The 23553-nt window shown below is 48.2% G+C and overlaps 2 protein-coding genes across 9 annotated transcripts; one reads left to right on the forward strand and one right to left on the reverse strand.

The window, feature by feature from the left end:
- On the forward strand, positions 1-8911 carry CEP68 (centrosomal protein 68). Of its 8 annotated transcripts, none has more exons than XM_017818835.1 (9): positions 355-889; positions 2227-2280; positions 3161-3586; positions 4100-5545; positions 6555-6677; positions 6870-6966; positions 7804-7959; positions 8348-8405; positions 8544-8911. In XM_017818835.1, the coding sequence occupies exons 1-8, from the start codon at positions 887-889 to the stop codon at positions 8395-8397; spliced, it is 2355 nt and encodes a 784-aa protein (XP_017674324.1). In that variant the 5' UTR covers positions 355-886; the 3' UTR covers positions 8398-8405; positions 8544-8911. The 8 variants fall into 8 exon arrangements, with proteins under 8 accessions (XP_017674329.1, XP_017674331.1, XP_017674324.1 ...); XM_017818841.1 differs by lacking the exon at positions 355-889 and adding an exon at positions 1624-2146; XM_017818840.1 differs by lacking the exons at positions 355-889; positions 2227-2280 and adding an exon at positions 1-72.
- Positions 8912-9954: 1043 nt separating this feature from the next.
- RAB1A (RAB1A, member RAS oncogene family) lies at positions 9955-23553 on the reverse strand. The gene is given in 9 exon segments (XM_017818844.1): positions 9955-11800; positions 12073-12204; positions 13185-13280; positions 14625-14720; positions 16885-16957; positions 23162-23226; positions 23228-23263; positions 23265-23498; positions 23500-23553. Coding segments are annotated over 9 exon segments (984 nt in total). The 3' UTR covers positions 9955-11602.

Genomic DNA, 23553 nt, shown 5'->3' on the forward strand with positions numbered 1-23553 from the left:
CGCTCGCGCCTACACCACCCGGCGCTCCTATTGGCTGCGCGCGCGGAGGGGGCGGGGCGAGGCCGTCGCTCGGTGAGTGAGGGACGGGGCGCGGCCTGGGGGGCGTCCCGGGGGTGATCCCGGGGGTCCCGGGAGACTTTCCCTTGGGAATCCCGGCACCCGGCAGCGCGGGGCACCCCGGAGTGCGCCGCCTCCTTGGTGTCGTTGCCGCGATTTCTTATCTTTTTGGTTAATTGCCGGGTTTTTTTGCAGCCGCGGGAAGGCTTCTCGGGCAGAGAGGAAAGGAGCGGAAAATCCCAAACCGCGGATCCCGCGGGATCTGAGAGGCCAGAGCGGTGTGGGTTTGTCTCAGAAAACAGCCCCCAAAATGCTCCCCCGCCAAAGCGGAGCTGGCGGGAGGCGGAAATTCCATCAGCATCCGCTGCGCTCGCCGAATTCCATGAGCCAAGCGAGACCCGCGGGCGGTGGGAGCCGCTCCATGGGATAGAGCCCTCGTTGTCCGCCGGGAATTTTGTGGCGCCCTGGGGCCGGCGGGGCCCTCCTGACGGCGTGAAAAAACTCAGGGATTGCCTTTCAGGAGAGATCCCTGCGGACCTCCCCTGTTGGAATGAATGAAACAGCGACTTGTCTTCATCTCTTCTCTAAAAACCCGCCCGCGGGTCCTGTTTCTGTGTCGCTGCCGAGACAATTGAGGGTTCGGGTGTAGCTGGGGTTTTCTGGCTGTTTTCCCGTGCGTTTGAGGCCAGTGGAAAGTCTCCACCGCGCCCAAAGCTGTGGTCGTGCATCCCTCTTCAGTCCTGCCCGAGGATTTGGGATTGCTTCTTCCTGCCCTGAGGGTTGATCTTGGTGCGCCGCTGCCGCTGAATTTTTGTGGGTTTGTTGGAAAATGGTGAGGAACTTTGTTTTCTAGTTGTTTGTGTAGTTGAGAGTTGCACGTCGTGGCAGTAGCATTTAACAGCACGTTGCTGTTAAATGTGACTTTTTGCCTGATTGTTCTGTGTGTGGGATGTGTGTGACATCCCCATCTCCTATGCATCCAGGTGTGGTTCTGTATCCAGCTCCCCCTGAAGTTAATTGAAATCGTCTGCCTGAATTAGAGACTTTTGAAAATGCAGTGAGATCCCTGGTGTCCCTTTAAATACCCTTACAAATCCTGAAATAAGCAGATTTACTCTCACCCCTGTGTACTGGCAGGTTTCCTGGTTTCTCTTTAGCTTCCAATTAGCTTCTGGAGATTTAATGGACCTGTGAACCAGCACTTGCTCTTTTTTTTAAAGACCAGTGGCATCACAGAAATGTAAATCACTGCATGCTGTCTCCACAAGATAATAAATGATCTTAAGTTCAGAATATTCAACCTTTTCCTCCTCCACACGGTTATGAAAATAACAGATGGGTCGTGACCTGTAAGTTTTATTTTATGTTGCTTAAGACTTGCTTTTCAGATTCAAGATCAAGCTTCTATGTGGTTTTTTTATAGTTGTTAAAACAATTTGGCTGACACCTGACTCGAGCCACTAAATCTGATGGAGATAAAGATGTCCAACATCACTTTGAACTCAACGTGGCTTCCTCTTAAAGAATCTTTATTTTAAAAATAAAGAGGTACTGAGGTCGATGGTTAATTACTGCGTGTGCACTTTGAAACTTTACAAGCTGCTTTGATGCCTTTTTAGGCTTTTCTTTCTTTTATATATATATATATATATATTTTTAAATCACTACCCGCCACAGGGGTAGGTTTATTGATTACATTTATTTCAGTGAGCCCACATTTTTGTTTGGATATACAACCTTTCTGGGGGCAGAAAGAGAGTGATGCTGTCGATTAGGGATAACACGACGTGCGTGGGGTTGTGTTTGGTAGCAGTTAAGCAATGGAGTGGGGGATTCCAGGTGTGGGGCTGAGGGAGAGGGCTGGCAGAGCCCAGGCTCGTCCTCCCCGCAGCTGCTGCCGTGCTGAATTTAGCTACCGGCCCTTGGGAAGGGGGCAGGCAGCTGCAGAGCTGTCTGTGTGGGGATTTGGTTTCCCCTGGAGACCCGGCGCGTCGTCCCGCCGCTCTTTGTTCCCGTGCACGGGCTCTGCCCGTGGGAAAACCCCGCTGGTCAGAGGAGTGGATCATAAAACTTGTGACAAAAGAGCTGAGTATCAGCTTGTCTCCCACTTCCAAGTATTGTTTGGGAATTCTTTCTTTCCTCCTCTTTTTTTTTTTTTTTTTTTTACAGTTCTCTGTAGTTTGCTGTTGCTGCTCCCTTGGTCTTTTGGTTGGCACTGGCTGGGTGAGTCCCAGCAAAACCACTCTGCCGGCGTTGTCCTACTGGTTTGGGCTGGAATTGGTGGAAGAGGCCGTATTAGGTCTCCTTGATTTGGTTTATAGGTTGTCCTGCAGCAGCTCCTCACTCAAGCCCAGCGTGGGGAGCTGGAGGGGGGAGTGGAGCATCTCCATGTGTGGAGCATCCAGAGCTCAGGCTTTGAGTGGAACACCTCAGGTTAAAAGGTTTTGCAGCAAGGTGCACTGGGCTTGGCTGTACAGCACGTGGGAAAATGTCATCAGCCAAGAAAGTAGTTCCATTAATTAATTTCACAAAGAATTAATTTCATGAATTGAGGTAGAAGCTGCAGGTTTGAGTTTTACAGCCTCCTGCCTCCCACTCTGACATTTTATATCTACTTGCTTCTGGGTGGCTTCCATTTCAAGGTTTTGAATCTTTTGTGTCTTTAAAAAACCCTCAACTCTCCACCCCAACAGCCCCCAGGGCTCAGCCACGCTTGTAGGTGCTTTATGTCCTAGTTAAGGATGTCTCATTTGGGCCCAGTGACCTCATGGTGCACAAACTGTTGGTGAAATTGGCCATTAATTCAGGACTCTGGTTGCACTCTGCCAGAACAAACCCAAGTTAGTTCTCAGTGTGGCCAGGGCTTTAGTTAGATTTTCCCTGTGTGTGTCACATCCTTGAAACCAGATAACGCTGCTGAGATGTGAGGGTTTGCTCTTTCCTCTGTCCCATTTGACACACCAAGATGCTCCTTTATGAATTTTAGGGTCTGACCCAGATCATGCTTGAGCTCTTTGTTATTAGGGGCAAACCCAATTTCTTTACTTGCTGTGGAGATGAGGGGGGATGATGAGTTGCCCTTACTGTGTGCTGTGTGTTCCAGAGAGCCCGAGGCTCGGTGTCCTCTTGCAGAAGAAGTTCTATCCTAATGGCCGTGGATGTGGGAAAATCCCTTTCTGAAGCCTCTCTGAGCGGGAATGCCGAGGACGATGGTAGTTGGGACTGCACGGAGGTGGAGGTGGGCAGCCCGGAGCTGACGGACAGCCTGCACCGACTCTCAGGGGCAGAGGAAGCCAAGCCCAGCCTGCAAGGGATGGATGTGACAATGAGCAGACACGGTCACTTGGCCACTGGTGTCACTCAGGGAGACTCCAGCTGCCACCCAGCAGTGTCTTCAGCATCTGCACCTGGATTTTTCAGAGCAAGAGCAAACCTTTCAGAGAAAGAGACGCTGATTTGTCGAGGTGCTGCTGGTGATGATGTGCCTCCTCGTGTCAGCCACTGGTCCCTCTCCTCAGAAGAGCAGCAGGTGAGAGGGTTGTGTGTGCAGGTGTTGCTGCACCACCGGGAGGTCCCAGGCGAGGTGGGGACTTATTTGCCAGGACTGTCCTAGCAAGGGCTTTCCATCTCTTCCTGCCGGAGTGTGCCCACCCCTGCCCGGGCTAGGATGTGTGGTGGGAAAAGGCTGGGGCTCCAACACCCAAGTTGTTGCTTCCATTCCCATATTGCCACCGCAGAGCTGGAAAGTCGCTCAGGACAGTGCTCCTTAAATAAATGCCTCTTGCTGCCAAATGACTCCTGCAGCTTCCCAAGCCCTCGAGATGCCTTTCCTTAAGATCAAGCCCCACTCTGGGCTCTGAGCAGCTGCAGGCTGTCCCACAGACAGCACAGAGCTCCACTTCCAGCCTCAGCTCATGGCAGGTCCAGGGCTGGGCTTTTATCTCCATATCCTGGATATGTGTGGATGTCTTTGTCTGGTTGCTTTGCTTCATTTTATGCATATCTCTCTCTCTCTTTCCTTTTCCACCCTGTCCTTGAGCAGGTGAAGCCATCGGGCTGTTGGGATCCGGCATCCAGCCCTCCCAGCCGGTGCAGCTCTGCAGAGGAGAACATCCTTCCTGACAGCTGCCACGACGCCCCTGTTGGCCATCGGAGACAAAGTCTGGGAGCCCAATCCTCATCTCCCTCCACCCCAGAGCTCCTGCAGCCCCAAACCCCCCCCACCCCGGGGAGCGCCCTGCGGAGTCGTTCCATGTTGAGCCTCTCTGCTTTGTCTTCAGGAAAGAGCGGCCTCTCCGAGGAGCCATCGGGAAGCTTGCCAGCCAGCATGGATGTCCCTTCTCCGGCAGCCACCATGGCCACCATGGCCACCAGGGACCTGTGGTGCCGACAGGGAGCAGCAGAAGGCAGGGCCCTGCAGGTGCCTTTCCTCGATTGCCGCACCACTGTGGAGCGCATCCGGGAGGTCTCCTCCTACCAGTCCGATTACTGGGCCTGTGCCATCCCGGATTCCTTACCCCCGTCTCCAGACCGTTGCTCGCCCCACTGGAACCCCAACAAAGAATATGAGGACTTGCTGGATTATGCTTATCCGCTGAAGCCGAGGTACAAGCTGGGAAGGATGCCAGAGCCTGTCCTCCATGACTCAGGAGTAGGCCTGGACAGCTTTTCTGCTTCTCCTGAGGGCACGCTAAGGTCCACCAGCATCTATGGCCCCCGAGGTGGGCAGGCTCAGGGAAGCAGAGAAAATGGACATTGGGAATTGGTGGCCTCTGCAGAGAGATTCTCCACCCCAGGGCCTGGAGAAAGCGGCTGCTCAGGAGCCAGATTGTTCTATGAACCTTCACCTATTGCCAAAGCATCCTTTGCAAGAAGTACTTCCTCTCGTCCTTCCAGAGGTTTTGCTAAGGATGTAAGGATGGAGTCAGGTGGGCCAGGTTCACCTGGGCACGCTGCTGTGGATGGGAGGAGCTGGTGTTCCAGAGGGAGCCCTTTCCCAAACCTCACAGGGCAGGCGAAAAGCACTGCTAGGTTTTTACCTATCACAGGTATGCTCCCCCTGAGAAAGGAGTGGGAAGGGGATGAAGAATTTCTTTCCCTACCTCCAAGACTGCAGGAGCTGGAAAGGCTGGCTCATTTTCTGTCCAGTCTTTCCTTAACTGTAAGGACGCCCAGGCATGACCACCATAACCTGCCACGTCACAGGCAGCCCCTTTCATCTGGGCTGGCTCCTTTTGGAGAAGCGAGTGGCAGGGACAAAAGAGGGAACACTGAGAGTTATGCTGGGCGGTGGCAGCCCTGCAGCTCTCGAAAGCCCAGCTGGGAAAACACAGAGTCGTGTGGCTGGATCCATAGGGATCCCCTCCGGGGGCTTCATCTACCGACCGGTCTCAGGGACACGTTGGATGGGATGTACCAAAATGAACCACGGGTCAAGGGACATCCAATGAAGAGCCAGCAGAGCGAGTCCCTCGTCCAGTGTGTCAAGGTAGGCTGAGACCAGAAATAAAGTTTATTGTTGGAGGATCTCACATAAAACGTGCCTGGTCTTTATGGCACAATTAATTAAGGCTTCCTGTGCTGCATGATGTTGTGCTGCCTGGCAGCTGGTACTAATTTATGCAGGGGGGATCACCGGAGCAGATAATTCCTTCTGATGGAGCAAGAGCCTGTCTTGCTTTTCCTGGGGCTCAGTATCACAGGGCCAGGCTCGGTGGAGATGTGACTCTCAGCTTCCCCCCATCCTGCAGTGCTGCTGTACCAGGGAAGAGGCAGGAGCTGCAGCAACTGAGGAGTTTCCTAATTATTTTGAGAATTTTTATAATTTGAGTAAATGATGTCTCATGGCCATCCTGCCACCAGTGCTCTGCTCCCTGGCAAGCAGGCATTGCTCCCCACCTTCCTCTCCATCTTCTTCCCCACCCCAGTGCTGGGATGAATTTGGAAGTGATGCTGGGCTGTTTGCAGGAGAGTAATGATTATCACTCACGTAGCTGCAAACTCATCCTCTCCTCTTGCATGGGAATAACTCTGCTGATTTATAAAGGTCTTTTCTGTATCTGCCACCCCAGATTGCCAGGGAAAAGCAGCTCAGCTTTATGGCAACTCCCTGATGAGCAGGAGCAGGACTTGAGTCTGGTTTCAGTGCCAGCAGAGGCCCCTGGGTTTCATGCAGCATCTTACAAAAATAATCCCGTACCAAGATGCTTTAAAAATAAATGAAAGCACTTAATTGAACGAGACAAACCCCTGGGGAAAAGCAACTGCAAATTAACTGCACAGCTCCAGTGAGGAGGATGAGGATGAGGGTGTCTCTTGGGCTGCGAGGTGGCAGAGGCCAACCTCTTCCTTCCGCCTGGGTGCTACCAGCTTCCAGCACCTCTCCATGCAGGCATTTCATGGTGACCCTCAATTCTTGCCACACAGTGGCGTAGGGGGGGACTTTTCTCCGTTGCAGCAATAGATCTGTGACCCCTTTTTTGTGCTTTGTTGAGTAGATGTTTTGCTGCCAGCTGGAGGAGCTGATCTGTTGGCTGTACGACGTGGCCGATGTCACCGGCAGCTGGGTGCCCCCCTCGCCGGATGCTGGGAGCGTGACAGCATCGCTGCACCGCTACCTGGTGGGTGTTGGCTTTGCTTCCCCCTCTCCAGTGGGAAGCAAGGCACCTCTGGAATGGTCTAGGGTGCATTGGGTTTGCAAAGACAAATTTGGGAGCGCCAGGAACCTGCTCAGGGGAAACTGCTCCCTGGGCGACCTGTGTCTATTCCAAAAACCCTTTTAAGCGATGCTGCTCCTCTCCTTTCCTTGCCAGGAGTTCAGGAAGGATGTGGCCAACCACCGGAGCCTGACGGAGAGCGTGCTGGAGAGGGGAGAAGCTCTCCTGGACTGCATGGCATCAAATTCCCCGGGTGAGGAGGGAGTGCTTGAGTGGGGCTGGTCATGAACGCAGCTGGTGATGCTTGTATAGCATCTGCCCTCCAAAATTCCTGGCCCCACATGTCTGGGGATGGGTCAGCAGTGGGAAGGAACAGGGTTTTACACCTCTGTTGCTGCCCGGAGACCTGGAGGTGAGGTGAGGTGGAGGTTTGAAGCCATTACTCCCGAGTGCTTGGGCTGCACCATGCCTTGACCCTGGCCTTGGGCCCTGCCATCCATCAAGGGTGATGGATGTTCCTGCCTCTTAGGGGTCCTCTAGGTTATCCCAGAGGCAGCATGGCCAGCTCCCACTGGGCTGTGGATGGAGCTGGGAAGAGATGCTGTTTTCCAGGGCAGGAGAGGATGATTTTAACACGCCATTTTCACTCGGTGCATCCTGTGCTGGTGTCAGCAGCCAGTCTGGGGGCACAGCCCAGCCTGGCTGGTGCCGTGGTGTGTGTGGAGCAGTTTCTCTGGTAACTTGGTGCATCCTGCACAAGGGCTGCAAAGGGTGGGCTGTACCTGCAGTCACCAAAGGGTTTTAGAGGCCGAGTGCTGTGTTATGGATGGGCTTTCTTACCCAGTCCCAAAGGTTTCCCTTATTTAATGAAGATAATGCATCTTCATTAATCTGGAGCTTCCTAAGTCGCTTCCCACCCCCTCCAAACTCTGCATCACAATGCTGACAGGGTGAACATCAGATTATTGATTTCTAACACTCCATTTCCTTCAAAAGCTCTGCCTGGGTGAGCAGAACTCTCTCTTTCTGCTCTTACAGACATTGAATTACCACATTACTACCACCTCCATTCATGTTTTTTGTTTTCCAGCTCTGAAAGACACGCTGGGTTTGATTGCAAAGCAGTCAGAAGAGCTGGAAAGCCATGCAGAGCACCTGTACAAGTCCATTCTTGCTGCTGTGGGTCCTGTGCAGGGCAAGGACGAGGTGGAGGACGAGGGAGATGCAGCACAAAGCTGCCCTGTGGGTAAGCAGGGGGGCAAACCAGCCTTTCTGCAGTGGGGGAAGAGGGAGGGAAGCGTAGGGAGAGAAACACTTAAATTAGCAAACACTGCATGTCAGGGTCTATTGTTATTTCTTTGAATGTGATGTTTGGAAAGCAAGGGAGGTCTCAAAATGGATGCCCCATCACCTTTAAATGGGCAGCTCCTCGGAGGGACCCAGCAGGGAAGGTTGGGGGACAGCAGCAGCAGCAGCAGAGGGAAGATGAGGAAGGGGTATTTTTTGGCTTTATGTTTTCTCAGAAACATTGTGGTTGCCATATAATGGTGGGAAAGGGAAGCAAGCGAATTCGGGTGTAAAATAGGGGCTACAAAACTTGTTTGCTGATTTCTTGACTGTCTTCCTTCAAATAGAACTGGAGAGACAAGTGTTTCAGGAGCGTCAGCCTCTCACAACAGGATAATATCTTAAGTAGTGTTTGTTTTCTGTTTTTTTTTAATTGATACCTATACCCAACTGTACCCTATACACTGTGGGAGTAGCCAAAGAAGGTTTTTCTCTGTTAAACTGCAGCCAAAGTACAGTAACAAACACCCCATTTTATTTCAGATGATGCTGCCTCTGTCAGACCTGGACTTCGTTAGCCCGTCTTGGGAGGGCTGAGAAGAACTGCAGCAAGCACCAAACCACCTCCATCACCACTTGCTGCAGAGATGCCAAAATGTGTTCAGTGAGCCCACCAGGGCTTGAGAAAGGTGTGTTGTACAGCAGGCACTCTGCTGCTGAGACGTCTGGAGTCGTGTAAGGAATGTACAGCTGGCCTTTTTCTGGTTTGTTTTTTTAACATAGCTTTCCTTTCTTTATTGAAGTGGCCTGTTCCATGTGTTAGCAGAATGTCAGGAACAGAGTTTTTTAACTGAGTAATCCATAGTGTTGCCATGCAGCTCCCTGCCAAGTAAAGCCGTGTGATTTTAATAGCCCAGTTCTCATGTTTTGTTTATGCTCGTCAAAAATAGGTGCCAGAAGCCAAGAAATAGCAACTCCTTCTGGTTCTTGGGAGCAAACTGAAGGTCTATTTATATTTACCACTCCCCGCTGAAGCAGAGCCTATTTAACTTTCAATTTTCTTATGCATAAACACAAGCCAAAATAGCGAATCTCAATAAAATAATAAACAGGCCGGGGGGAACCAGGTTCTGTATAATCTGGTGTCACCTGCTGTGGGCTGTAGCGGTGTTGGTGCTGTGCTGGTTTCCCCTCTTACAGCTACTGCAGTTAACCACTGCTCACAGAACAGCATCCAGGTTTTCCACACCCTTTCTGTAATAGAAAGGGCATCTCTGAAGCAGCACAACGAGGTAAGTGGCCAAACAAAGTTACAGCATGCTGGTACCCGGCTTTAATTAACCTTTACACTAAATGGTGAGCGGGGTTTTCTTGTGCAGAAAGCATCACTTTCTCCCATTCCTGTGAACACAACACAAGTAGAAGGTAAAAGCACAGGTAAACTGAAGCACCTACAACAAATAATTCATTGGAGTTTTTGGAGGGTTTTTGGATACTCTCCCATCTTCTGTGTCCTAAGCCTCACAGGCAATTTTTTTTTGACCCATTATGTCAAAAGTATTTAGTATTTCAGCTCACAGGTAAGAGACTACAGTGCCCTTTTCCAGGACTCTTAGGCCTGCTCTGCCCTCACACCTCAGCCTGAAAACCACAAGCTTCAGCAGCACCAGCAAAGTCATGACTGAGGGGGGAACAAATAACCACCAAACACCTGGTGTAGCCCAAGTTGGTTTTGCAATGCTTTTATTACTGTATATATTAACATTGGTTTGGATAGTATGTAGCAGGCATCTCGACATAGAAGTTCATTTGTGCACTCTCTGAAGGGAAGATGTTTTACCCTCAACACAACCTCCTTCTGCTTCGCTTCCTGATCTGGGCAGCACTCGCTGCTGCTCCTGCTCTCGAGGAGCAGCCACTCACATTTATAATGAATTATACCAACAAGCACATCTCTACTAGAAAGCACATCACTTTATTGTGAAGGTCTCAAGTGGAAGAGTTCAACTTAACCATGACAATACTTTATGTATTACAATTGCCTGTTGATTTATGCAACTATGTTGAAGAAAGCTGTTAGCCAAAGTCACCCCCCCCCAAAAAAAAAAAAAATCAGAGGATATTTGCACCAGTTTTAGTTTATACCTCACAACATACCTAGGCTATATTTTTACTATCACAGGGTGTATTTACTACTAGGGGAATGTTACATGGTCTTTCAAACATGAGACTATTTACAGAATAGGCTGAACATTTGAGTTTAGATAAAGCTGAACAATTTTACATGTATAGGAAGTGTTATAGGCTAGCTTTCCTGTGGCTTTTAGCTAGACATCAGGCACTAATGATTTGATTAGCTCTGTACAAAGAATCACACACCATCCAAAACCTCTTGACTGCTGGTTAGTTCCAAATTATTTGAGATAGCGCCTACTTTGAGCGACAGTCTGGTGGGGGGCCCTGCTGCCCCCATGTCATCCTCCTGGTGCCTCGCTGCAGAACAGAATAGAAGCTAAGCTGTTGCACTAAGTCAGAAGAGTATTGATTAAAAGAGGATGGAATTAACAGTATATAGAAAAGACATAATATACTGGTAGAAAGTTATACCTCCTCCAGGTTACGCTGAAATCACTCGTGTTAGGGAAATACTGTTCTCTCCCCTACTACGCAAAGCTGTCGGGAATCCCCTAAGTGGAGTCCTTGAGAAATAAATTAAGTTCCGAGACTAAGTTAGGGAACTGTTGTACATTCAGAGTGCATGATGCCTCCATGAACATTGGCTGGGTGTTTCTAGTACAGCACACGTGCCTTAAGCACCACGACAGCTCAGGCTTTGGGGCCGCAGCCACTGGTTTGAGTTGCAGGGAAGGTCTCTGGTCTATCAGGAGGTCTGAGAGCCATGGCTGCACACACAGATATGTTTTGTGCACAATGCAAGCCTGATTTCCCCCTTAGCCATACAAATTAAGACAATATTTATCACCATACAGTTTGATATTACTTCCAATAAGTACAATATTTATTAAACATTTCTTCAGTTTTGTTACATATTGTGCAACAAATTACAATATTCTGCAGCCACAAATTATATGCAGAGTATGAAGAAACTATTAATCAGATAGTGTGATCTCTCCATTTATAATTCTACAAGAAGGAACTAGCAAATCAGATCTTACATATATCTTACTAAATTTTATGCATGGAAAGTGACAGACACTGTTGTGCTGTTTGATACAAAATGGCTAAACTTCATCTTCAGAAGACTAAACCTGACATCTAAACATGCCAATAGAAACATCAAAACAAAAATACATCCTAACCAACCACAGGAAACAGTCTGGTATCAGGAAAAGCAACAAGGATTACACGTTTATAAACCAGCACACAAAGGTTTAAAACAGTTCTGAAAATGAAGTTAGCTGTCTTGAGTCAAGGGAATAAAAAAAGTCAGTATTGACCATTTACAATCTCTGACCTTTGTGGAGACGGTAAGAATCTGTTGTAGTGCAGCTACATACAGTACAATTCAGGCAATTTTTTTTTTTTCACTTGGGTTCAGATTGCAAATTCATTGTTGTGAGACAAAAGGGGGGAGGCAAGTTTTAGCAGCAACCTCCACTAGACTGCTTGACTGGAGTGCTCTGAATTTTAACATTGGACTTCTCTGCACCACCAGCTGTCGCTCCCGGGCCCATTCGTTTTTTAATCTCAGCAGCCATGGTCATGAAAGACTGTTCTACATTTGTGGCATTCTTTGCACTGGTTTCCAAAAAGGGAATTCCAAGAGAATCTGCAAATTCCTGCAAATTGAGAAACAGTGAACAGTAAGCTCATACACAGGTTCATAGCTCACCTCCTTTCCTGGTGCACTGCTGGATAAGTCACAAGTTCCTGGATTCCACCCCACCCCCCATCTCCAGTCTGACCTGCAGGGCAGGGGGTCATTAAACTGCCCCCATTTGTGTCACCCTGACATCCATGTACCACAGCACTTCCCTGCTCTAGCAGCTCTGTGCATTATGAACCAAAGCAGGTGCTCACCAAGCCAACACAGCTGTTTGTATCCACATACCTTTGCTGTTGTATAGTCTACTACTTTCTTTGTGGTCAGATCACATTTGTTCCCCACCAACAACTTGTTGACGTTTTCACTGGCATAACGGTCTATCTCCTGCAGCCACTGCTTTACATTATTGAAAGACTCCTGTGAGATAAGAGAACTGTAAGCAAGGCCCTGGGAGAGGGAAGTTCAGCACTTTGGTAATGACCAGGAAAGAACAGGAAGCAGTGCCCTGACCAATGTGATTCACAACCACGGGAGAGAACTCTCTAATGCTGCCATCCCTGATGGTCTCAGGACAGCCCAGTCACCACATGGTCTACACAGCTCCTGCTGCAAGCCCTACACAATCAGCCCTTCTTGCACTCCTCCCCCCCTATTATTTTCCCAGTTCCGTATCTTGAATATTCAAGAGCTTCTACCATCTGGGACTCTTCTTCCTCTTCCTGTAGCAGAGACACAGCACACAGCTGAAACCAGAAGAATCCCACAAATTTACAAAGCACCAGGTATCAGGTGCAAACCACCTTGCTGTAGATATGCTGGAACAACCTTTGACTGCAGAAATGCTGGATCAATATTCCAGTTAGCAATTGAACACAATTGTTCTTTTTCTATTAATGAAGAAACCCTACACTTCCCAAGTGCCCTTCCAACAGGACAACTGCACCAGTAATCTTCAGAGATCCTTTCAAGGAAAACACTGGCTCAGTTGTGTCCTACACACATGCTGACAATTTTCTGTTCCAAATGCCCATTTTTACTGTAGACCGAAGTTCAAGTACATTCAGAAATCTTTCAACAACTTCCATCAGTAACTCAGACTTCCTGCTACCAAAGGCAGGGTGAGAAGTATTCACACAGAACAATCAGTTACCTGCTCAGCAAGTTTGAGGTTAAGCCTAAAGTACAATTGTTTTAGAGCCGCAAATCCCACTGCTCCTTTTATTTCTGTGTTCAGCCCCAAACCCTGCATAGGAATGTATACACTTGGCTTGATAAACTTCAGTGCAGCCTGGAGAACTGTGCCACTGTCTCCTTAAGACGTGCTCAGTTGTTAAATTCCTGGGTTTATTTACTTATCAGCCTGGAGAAACTCTCCAGGCACAGGTTTTAACACTTACCTGATCTGTAACATCATACACAACTATGATGCCATGAGCTCCTCTATAGTAACTGGAAGTGATAGTCCGAAACCTCTCCTGTCCCGCCGTGTCCCACTACAAGACAAGTAACAGGGTCAGTCACCGCAGTGTGGCTGTGCCAGAGTCACACAGCAGCTTCCAGCAACACAGCTCAGAGGATCAGCCACCCAACTACAACCATATCCAAGTCACAGCTGCAGAAGTGGCTCTGAAACTGTGTGCATCAAACAGGACTTGAGGAGATCAAGTATTTTAGCTGAGAATTGCACCTGGGTAGCCACTTTTCTCAAGTGCTCATTTCCTTGGTTTCAGCCAAGGGTGGCCAGGAGATCTCTCTGAGGAGAACATGAAGCGGTTTTAACCCATGGAGAAGCCATGGTTCAGTGCTCAGAAGAACAAACACAAACCAGGGCTTGGTTAGAAAGAAGGTCGGAGCTGCAGGTCTCCAACATGACCACTCCCTGACACGTCCTTGGCACAGGAGCTCCAGCAAAAGTATTTAAAGGCAACAACTCAAACCAAACCCAGTTCTCTTCTCCTGCTGTGAGACTTAAGGAAGGATATTAGGTGCTTGACCTCTTCCCCCACCCAGGACAGGAACAGCACTTGCCCAAACAGCTCCCTGGAGCCGTGTCAAGAATAGGGCTGGCTGCATGTTAGAAACAGTCAGACTCAGACTAATTCAACAGTGACAGCATTCCTAGTGGGCCGCTCTATACTCAGGACAGTTACACTGGAGTCTGGAGGCTTAGGCTTCTGGCTGTAAGCTGGACTCCTGCTTCACAACATGGAATCCCTGAGTCATTGCTGTCGAGTCCTGAGAGCCTCTGCTTGAGCTGGAAGCAGTGGCTGACAAGGATTGTGTGACCTTGCACAGATATTGGGTTTCATTACACCAGTCACCCTTTTAGAGTGCTTCAAGATTAAAGAACTGCCAAGTCTCTTCCCCTGTTTATTCCAAGTGAAGGCCAAAAGCAGCACCGCCCAGTGCTAAGGCAGACAGACCAGTTACAAGGCTTCGTGTCAGTTTTTCCACTCAGGTCAACAAAAGCAATTTCCAGCACTAGACAGTGCAGTCTGCTAGTAACAGCTGCTGTGGAATTCAGGTATCTTGGACAACTCTGTGGTATTCCTGCACTTACACAAATCCTTGCTAAAAACTGCAGAACTACACCAATTTTGATAAAAGAGCACTCCAGCACAGAATCTCCTCTTTCAGGGAAACATAATAAGCATCCTTCTTTAAGGACAGGGCATGGGAAGTCCTGGAATCGTGTGAAAACTGCCTTGCCTCTTGTAACGGGGAAGCTATCACTTACATTTTAATGATTAAAGTACAAAGATAACTGCCAACAGTTATGAATATAATTCTGTGCTCAAACAGTTTAAAGTACCCAGGAGTTGAGAAATACTACTTACTATCTGAAGCTTGATTGTTTTCCCATCTAGTTCTATAGTTCTGATTTTGAAGTCCACACCAATCGTGCTGATGTAACTTTCTGTGTACGTGTCATCCTAGGAGAGAGAGTGAACAGAAGTCAAGCCAGCTGCACCTCTTCTGCAGCCACCTACTTCATTATGTACCAGGCAGACAAGGGTACTTAATTTCCTTGGAAAACCAGCCTGATCTCTCATGGCAAAGTCCAGGAGGCAACTATGCATTTCCACAGAGTATCTACTTTTCAAAAATTCTGCAAAAGCTTTTCAAACGCACCACAAACAACCAGACCTGTGTTTCAAAAAATAGTCAAAAAAGCTTTTTTTCTGGAAATCCTGCAGTGTTAAGTCCTTGTGACTCGTAGTGTAAAAACCAGTCTTTGCTCAAGTTGGCAGACTGAAGAGCTACTTAGAATAACCACTGTGGTTAATAAAATGCATCAGATTTTTATTTTCCTTTGATGTTTTTTTCATCTGTGTTACACAGCAGCCACCTACAAGTCAGGGGCTTTGCTTCAGTCACACTCCACACATGAATTTCAGATCCTCTGCTGCTGCAGCTGGTTGCTAAGGCAGGTTAGAGTTACAGCTGAGGTACTTGTGCTGAGTCCTCTGCTCTGCAGCCTGTGTCAATACAGGAAGGAAAACTGTTGAACAGTTTGCAGGGACCTGGCTGCAGTCTCCAGCAGGCCTTAAGGCACACAGGAAGGGCTGGATCAGCCTTTGCTACCTTCTAGTGATTGTCAGCTTGTCAGAATGAAGGAAGTTTGTATTCCTAAAGTACCTGTAGGAGAGAACTTCATGCACAATATACCACAAAAGGCTTTTATGCAACCAGTAGGTATCACAAACACAAGGGATTTCTTTGGGCTGTGAATGGAAGACATCTTGGGTAATACATCCAAGTAAGAATGAAATATTAAGCCTTTAAGAATGACATGACATTTATTTCCTTAACATTTCAATACTCAGAAGGGTATGTTTGAAAAGCCTGAAATTTAACCTACAGCAGCAAGAACACAGGTAAGTGAATGCTGTGGTAATTCCTTATGTCAGGGTAAAACAGCTTAGTTGGAAAGTCACATTTTTCCAAAGGAAAGAGCTACTTAGTTGAAGAAACACCAGATAACTGAGCACAAACTTAAGCTGGCTATCAAAAAGGAAAAGTTGGATTATTTGCATGAGGCCAGGATTAATTCAGCAGTATCTGTGAGAGAAGCTGGCTAGACTGCTCTGGGAATACTGCTCCAGCCGTGGTGTCACTTCCAATCCACTGCCTCCATGCTGTGAGCAGAGCAGGGGACATCCTTCTCCTGTTCACACTGGTTTTAGTGCCTCCCTCCCCTAACACTGCACCACCAGCAGCTGTGACAGCTGTGACTGAGACTATTTGCACACCCCAGACCACCTTTTCACACTAATAACATGACACAACAGGCTCTTCCCAGAGGTGCCCAGAGCAATTGTTCAGGCTGCGAGAACAATGCCATCACCCTGTGGTAGCACCACACTTTAGTTTCTAAGTTAATGTCCCTTATTCTCCCTTCTTTCCTCTCTTCCCACAGCAACATAAAGCTGCACTTTGACACGGGCACAGATAAGAAGTTCAATGGACTTCAGCTTTTTCTACTAAGAGCTGTCAAACCCATTTTAAATTTTCTTGTTGACAGGAAAACTTGAGCTTCTTGCATCAAAGTTCAGCCAGAGCAGCCCATCAGCAATTTTAACATTCACTAAAGGAAGCACAAGGCCTCGTTATTCCTAGATTATTATTTCAATTGCTTCTCTGACTAAACAACTGGTAGATCTTTTCAATGCAGATATCAAATTTTATCTGGCAGAAAATGTTCTTATCAAGTAGTAACTGAACAAGGTCTTGCCCTGACACATTTGTACCCCTCATGCCTGAAGGCTCACACCCCAGAATTCAAGTATATCCTTCCACCTTCAGTGTTCTACCACTACTGTAATGATGGAAGTTAAATTAAGATATCTTGTTCTCTAGCAACAGGAAAATTAGAATTAAACTTAACTGGACACGGTCTTGATATTATTTCTTTCCAATTTACTCAAATACATCAGCTAGAAACAAATTCAGAAGATAGGAGGGCTTTGCAATACTATACTTTATTCCTTGGTATGCCAGACCTGACAGACATCAGCCTCGCTACCAGAACTACTTGAAAGGAGAGTTCTTGCTAAGCAGCTTTTTTACATAAAGTTTTCAAGCATGAGCACTTACTGCAAACCTAAGTAGAAGGCAAGATTTCCCAACACCGGAGTCTCCAATCAGAAGTAGCTTGAATAAATAGTCACTGCAGAAGGAAAAAAAAAAAAATTAGGTCACTTAATGAAAAACACTGTCAAGAACCAAGTTCCTTACGCCAGGGTATTATGGTGTTTGAGAAGGGTAAATTAATTCACTGCTAGGAAATTCACCTACAACTCCAAGCTCCTCTATCCAGTTTAGGCACTTACAATTTACTTGGTAAGGGAAGTGTGAAGTAGATGCTCTGAACACAGCATTTTTATGTGGAACTGTGCTTTCCTAGGAAGTTACTCTGGGGATATTAGTCGGACAATCAGCAAGACTAACACAGTCCTACTCCAGCCCTTTGTGGTCTAGCACAGATGAAAATCATGCTCTGCAATTAAGTGCAAGCCTCACTGCTTGGGTGAGTAACTCAAATAACATGCAGGTGGCAGCCTGCTGCCCACCAGAGCCATTATCTTTGCATCTTTAGAGTCAGAGGCTTTACAACATAGCTGCCCAAAGCCAACCATTTCTTTCCTCAGCTTAAGTTACCCATATTTAAGTTTCAACAGAATGCAACAGCACAGCATGCAATTTAAATATACAAACTATGAACACCAAGTGCCATAGTTACAGTGCCTGTTAAAGCAAAATTAACATCCACCTTCCACTACAGACTATTTATTAGCAGAGACCAATACTCCACCTGCCTTTCAGGAATTACAGCTAAAGTTATTGCCAGATGAGGATACATCTCTGGGGGACGTCAGGTGTGATATTAGTAATTCTCAAGACACACTGGAAGAGTTGACAATTCTTTTCTTGCCTAATGTTGAGTCTTCCCAACATTAAAGAACAAGTACAGTGTCATCAGTGACCAACCTAGATGACTTCTAAGAGTAGTGAAGATTTCATTGTTGGCAAAATATAAGTTTCTGTGTTAGTCCCAAGACTAACGGGGAAATTTCATAGTAGAGAACAAGCAGCAGAGACAACACAAATAACACAAGTTATTTTGCTTTTTAAGTACTACACTAGCTCAGTTTACAACTTTCCAGCCCTGTAGTGGCCAGTTTTAAGTCCTCTTCTCATTTAACCACAAGAGTTTAACAGGCATACTTTTATGCCCACTTAACCAAGCTGAGTAAAGATTAAGTTTACGTAAATGCCTGAAATCAACTGTCCCCCACCTACTATTCTTCAGCATCGCCACTGACTCTGGCTGGCAGGAATCCAGCCAGGAAACTGCATCCATCCCCAGCTGATAACAGCCAAGCAGATGGTCAGCTGCTCAGCTTTTCACCACTCCTCTGCTTCAGTGCCCAAGTGACTCTCACCCTGGCTGGCCCCAGGCTGCAGGAACACACCCACCTGAAACCTCCAGTTTCCAAGCACTCCTCTCAGGGCTAGAGAGAAGTCAGGAGTGGTAAATGTAACAACTAATAAGCTGATCCTCAGAAACTCAACCTTACAATCTAAACCTAAAAGCACTCAAGGTATTAAAAAAGAATAATCAAAGGATACCTACCAGCTTACAGTCACAGAAGTCACCACTCCACCTGTCAAGTCATGTACTAATACAAGGCAAGATGGTTTTAGGAGAATGACAATATTAACTGAAACTGTTCAGGGGGCATAAGTCACATTGCATCACAACCCACATATCTCAACAGATTCAAGATGGCTGAAACACTGATCAGAAAACTTCTTAACCCCACTAATTGTTTAGTTCCCCAAGAGTAGCAGAAACTCTCTGTAACCCGGAGACCAAGGTGAGGTACAAGAGCTGCAAGACCTGAACCACTGTTACACGTGTGCCTTCTCCCCCACCCCGATGCCTCAGGAAGCTTGGGTTCTTCAGTTTCCTACATATCCAGAATTTTCAGCAATCCTGAAGTTACATTATTACTTAAAGCAAGCACTAATACACTTGAAAGTATTACAGCTTGCAGCACATTATAATCCCCTTAAGAATATCAACATGTGAATATTAGCACTACATTGTTTTTACTAAAATTAGTGGAAAAAAAGTAATCCTTCCTGGTATAGGTCTTCCTTCAGCTATGAGTCTGAGATCCACCTAAAAGCCTCCCCTTGCTTCCAAGAGTAATTCAGGTTCCCCCAGACATCAAGTAACTTGTCTTCCTCTGTTACTCTTAGCACTATGAGCAGCTCCCAACCAGACCTACCCTGCCATTAAATCTGTTACTGCTCAGAAGCAAACAAGAATAACAGCTTACACACAGAACTATTGTTAAGTAAATACAACAGGAACTCAGAAGCCTTAAATACTGGGTTTGACATCTTTGCTATTCAGATCTCCCCTCACTTAGGGCTTCAGTATTTTCAGAGGCAAGCGATAACCACAGGCTCACGTGGTGGCCTTAAGCCATTTGCCTCACCCCCACCAAAACCAGGGCCAGCAACAGGCTGGAAACAGCCTTTCCTGGGTTAGCTCCGTCTCTGACCATAGAAACTGGTGTTGTGTCACAAAAACCTACTTTTGCCAGAGATAAGCAAGGCTGATGCTTAGACCTGTATCAATTTGGAAATAATTTAAGTAGAACCCTGCAATTTAAGTTTTTAATTTTCTAAGACACTCCATATTGCAATAATATAGTGCCTTCCTTTCCAAATACAGTTTGGAAGCTGTACCTTTTAAAACACAGCAGGTGCCCACATAGGGGTTTGAGAACCAAACGTGCAGCCTGTTACACACAGCCTGATGCTTGAGACAGCTCCTGGGTACAGCAATGGTTTAAAGCAAATAAAACTAAATATTTCTAGACTGAACTACACCAATAGAGTATCTGTGTAAATGGCTTCAACTGCAGCAATGGGTCCAACAAGACACACCGGTTAATTCTGGTATTTACTCCCAAAGAGCCACACAACCATTTCTGAAGCCACTGAATTTTGCTCCTTAAACCTGAACACTTAAACTCATGAGCTCCTCCAGTTTAGAGAGCCTTCTCTGCACTACTTAGGAGACAGTGGGAATTCAGGTTAATCATTCAATTATTTCTCACCATTTACATAAGCAAGTCATACTTGGGACCCTCAGAGAAATCCCACTGGAAGAGCACATAAGGCAAGGCAGGTTCAGTCAGTAGGAGTGAGGCTTTCAAATCCTCTCCACCAGGAAGGGGATATAGTCACTTCCTCTTGCCCAAGAGATAAAGGACAAGTATGTGAAGTTTAACTGCCTCTTGCAAAAGAAAAAAAAAACCCAGGCACCTCCAAACCAGCCCTGTGGATGTTTTCAGCAGTGCAGCATCCTCCTCCTCTTATGTGCATGTCCTGTGTCAGCAGTTCAGCAGAAAACCAGGAAATCAAGTTTTTAGGACAGGCCTGGTCAAAGCTGTGTGGAACAAGGGACCTGTGGGGCTCTAAGATACTGTTGTTTATACAGGGAGGCACGTGGGGATTTTCTAAATGCCAGGAAGGTTTTATGCCAAAGCAGACAAGTCCAGGTAGTCATCTGTCTCCAAGAAGGAACTGCTGGAATCAGCTTTAATCACTGATGTCAGCTGCAAGTTTACAGTGAACAGGTACTCAGGCAGCCTCAATCTCAGGTCTTTGTTCTACCACCCTAGAAATTTTACTGAAGAGGAGCATGACTGTCACTTTGATTACACACCGCTTGTGTAAGTAAACAGAACCCAGAAGACATAATGCCACTTTGCATTGCAGACTGATGTTTAGAAAGGTTAGAACACAAACAATTTCAGATGATTCCAGCAGCCTAGGAGCTGCTACTCAGTTGTCATCTACTAACCACCATCACACAAGACCGAAACCCCCTCACAGGTATTCTCTAGCACTCCTGAAGAATGAAAAAAAACAACTCCGGACTTACTCCAAAACCCACTTAATTTCCTCATCTCTGCTTGAGAGTATCTAGAACAAGATTCAGACACTATAGAACATGGATCAAGATTAATTCCTGGTAAGACTTGGGTAGTGCACCCACCAAAGTGTTTGTGCTAGTTAGCCAACTACATGCAAGTGGAAGAAGGGGTAGGAAATGCTGAACCTGACATGATCTAGTCACAGCAGAATCAATATTGACATTTTGCTCATTTAAACACCAGCGGGGAGGGAGGAACACAGAAGGAATACATCCCAGTGCTCACTGGGCAGGTGTTTTCAGAATTTAGCTTCCAAACACTAATATCTCATCCACTCCTCTTCAGCTCCAAATAGTCCACTAGGCTGTCCCACAGCCCTGAAGTTCCAAGGAAGCTCTCAGAACCACACACGCCTCCCCCTTCAAGCCCTCGCACGAGCAGATTCTAATCCTGAACTTTAGCAGGAAAATTGAAGGAAACAGGTCTTTAGTGAGAGATTTTAACCATCACACTGACTTCTGACAGAGTTCTGGAACGCCCAGAAGAGAGGATCTGGGGCCGCAGCCTGATCTGAAGCTCTGATAAGGAAGTGAGAATGTGTTACAAGGCACTTCTAAGAGGAAAGCGGACATATCTGCTACAGGGAACTAGAAAGAATAATGTCATAATACCTTAAATCTTATTCCTGGGTTAACACGGACCCAAGTACACCCCTTACAGTGACAGGTATTTTCTGTCCATCTTACCACACCCTTCCCATCTCCTCCCCTCATCCTGCAGGCCAAACCCTATCAGGAAGTGGCAATTTAACACTACAAGTTAATCTTAAACTACAGCTTTTCCTCTTTGTTTCACTTTCAAGAACACAGCTCGTTCTGTGAGGAACAAGGAACGAGCGCTCTTCACTGAGAACAAGCCTCCCTCAGAACGTTTTCCCCCTCTTCACAGCAGCTTTCAGTGCCTCATTGCAGGGAATGACTCTCTGCATTATCCTAGAGAGCTGAGAGACTTCAGGAAAGGCAAAAAAAAACCCCAAACAAAACACGCCTGGAAAAAGCCCCCTTTGACCCATTTCGGTTAGTGGCCTAACACTTTGCAGGTGTTAAAACTCAGAGCCTCACAGATAAATTTGAGTTTAACTGTTGAGGACCACAGAGGCACCAGCAGATTGCTGGCCTTTCATCCCCTGCCCACCTCCAGCTACTTGTCCTGGTGTTTTCCTAAGCTACACATGCAAGTTTGGGATGTAATCTTGCCAAGATGTAACTTGAGTTCCTGGCTGTACCCCTTGGGTTTCACCAACTCCCTCACACCAGCTGATGAGCACTTGTTTGCCCCTCAGGTGATTTTAAGAGGTAACATTTGTGCAAACAGCCAGAGGATCCACGGACATGCGAGAGTCAGGAGTCTATGTTGTGTGGAAAAGCTGTGAGGACAGAGGTTGTGAGAGTGTCTGCCAGGAGCAGAGTCCATGGGTATCCAGACCAGCAACGTCACACCACACGTGTGTTTCAGTACCAGAACCACCAGAGTAACATCAGAGGGCACAGTGGCTTCAACACCCCCAAACTGGAGTGCCAGCAAAGCCAGAAGCCTAAACACACCCCAAAGGTTAAAGGGTTGGCAGTGCAGCAGCTGATTTCTGAAGTGCTTTTTAAACTTAACTCCAAGTCACTCCTCTCATTCGTTCAAAAAAAACCCACGAGCAAAACAGGGTTTATTGTCCCCCACAGCCCGGTGGGAAGGACACAGCTCTCAGGAGCTACTAGAGAGCTCAGACACCTGAGCAGAGAGCTCAGACACCCCGACTCCCGAGCGGGGAAAGGCCACACTCACACAACGACCCTCCCAAAAAACAAAAAACCCTGTGTCATCCCCAGGCTTGCCAGGCAAGTGCTATTCCAGCTCCAGTCAGAGCCCCGAGAGCGCTCCATTATCGAGTCGCAGCGTTGCAAAATCTACATAGGCAAGAAGTGTTTTGCAAGAGCCATGTGACACACACATGACTCGCAGCTCCGGCGAAGGGTGGACCCCTGGCCGCCGATCCGCCGCGGGCCGGGGCCATCGCCTTTCCCCAGGCGCCGGTGCCCCCCCGGGCACTTGTTGGATCCAAGGCCCCGCTGTGCTTCCCGAGCTCCGGGAAAATCGCCGTGGGCTGCGCCCCATGGCGCTCCCGGGGCGCTGGGGCGGCGATGCCGGTTCGCAGCGGGGACACCAGTGACCCCTCACGGCCCCCCCGGTCCCACCCTTGGGCCGCCCCCCCTTCTCCTCTCCCGCCGCCCGGCCCCGGGCGCGGCCCCGCGGACACCGGGAGGGGGGGGATCGAGCCATCGGAACCACGGGCTCGGCCCGGCCCCCCCCGCGCCGCGCGGCGCCCCCAGCGCGGCCCCGGGGCCTCCGCGCCCCGCACTCACTATTCGGGGTTCATGCTGGACATGTCCGTGGGGCCCGCGGCCCGAGGGACGGCGAGCGCGCTGTGAGAGGGGGGGCGGTGCGGCGGCACCTCCCGCCGCCGAGGGCAGGCGCTCCGCGGTGCGCTGGTCCGAGGGAGCCGCGATCGCCCGGCGCTCGGCTCGGCTCGTCCGCCCGCGCCCGCTCCGCGGCCTCCGCGCTGCGCCTCAGCCCAAAATGGCCGCCGGAGCCCGACCAGGAAACGGGGCGGCCGCTCGCCGAGCAGCGCTTACATGGCCGGGGGGCGGTCGCGGGGCGCCACGGGAAACCGAGTCCGAGCCGCCGCCGCCGGCCCGCAGAAACCACCCCTTGTGGACTCACTCTCCCGGCTGCCCCCGCGGCGGCGGCGGCGCAT

The sequence above is a fragment of the Lepidothrix coronata genome, unplaced genomic scaffold (assembly GCF_001604755.1).
Source record: "Lepidothrix coronata isolate B3197 unplaced genomic scaffold, Lepidothrix_coronata-1.0 Scaffold71, whole genome shotgun sequence".
NCBI classification, from domain to species: Eukaryota; Metazoa; Chordata; class Aves; order Passeriformes; family Pipridae; genus Lepidothrix; species Lepidothrix coronata.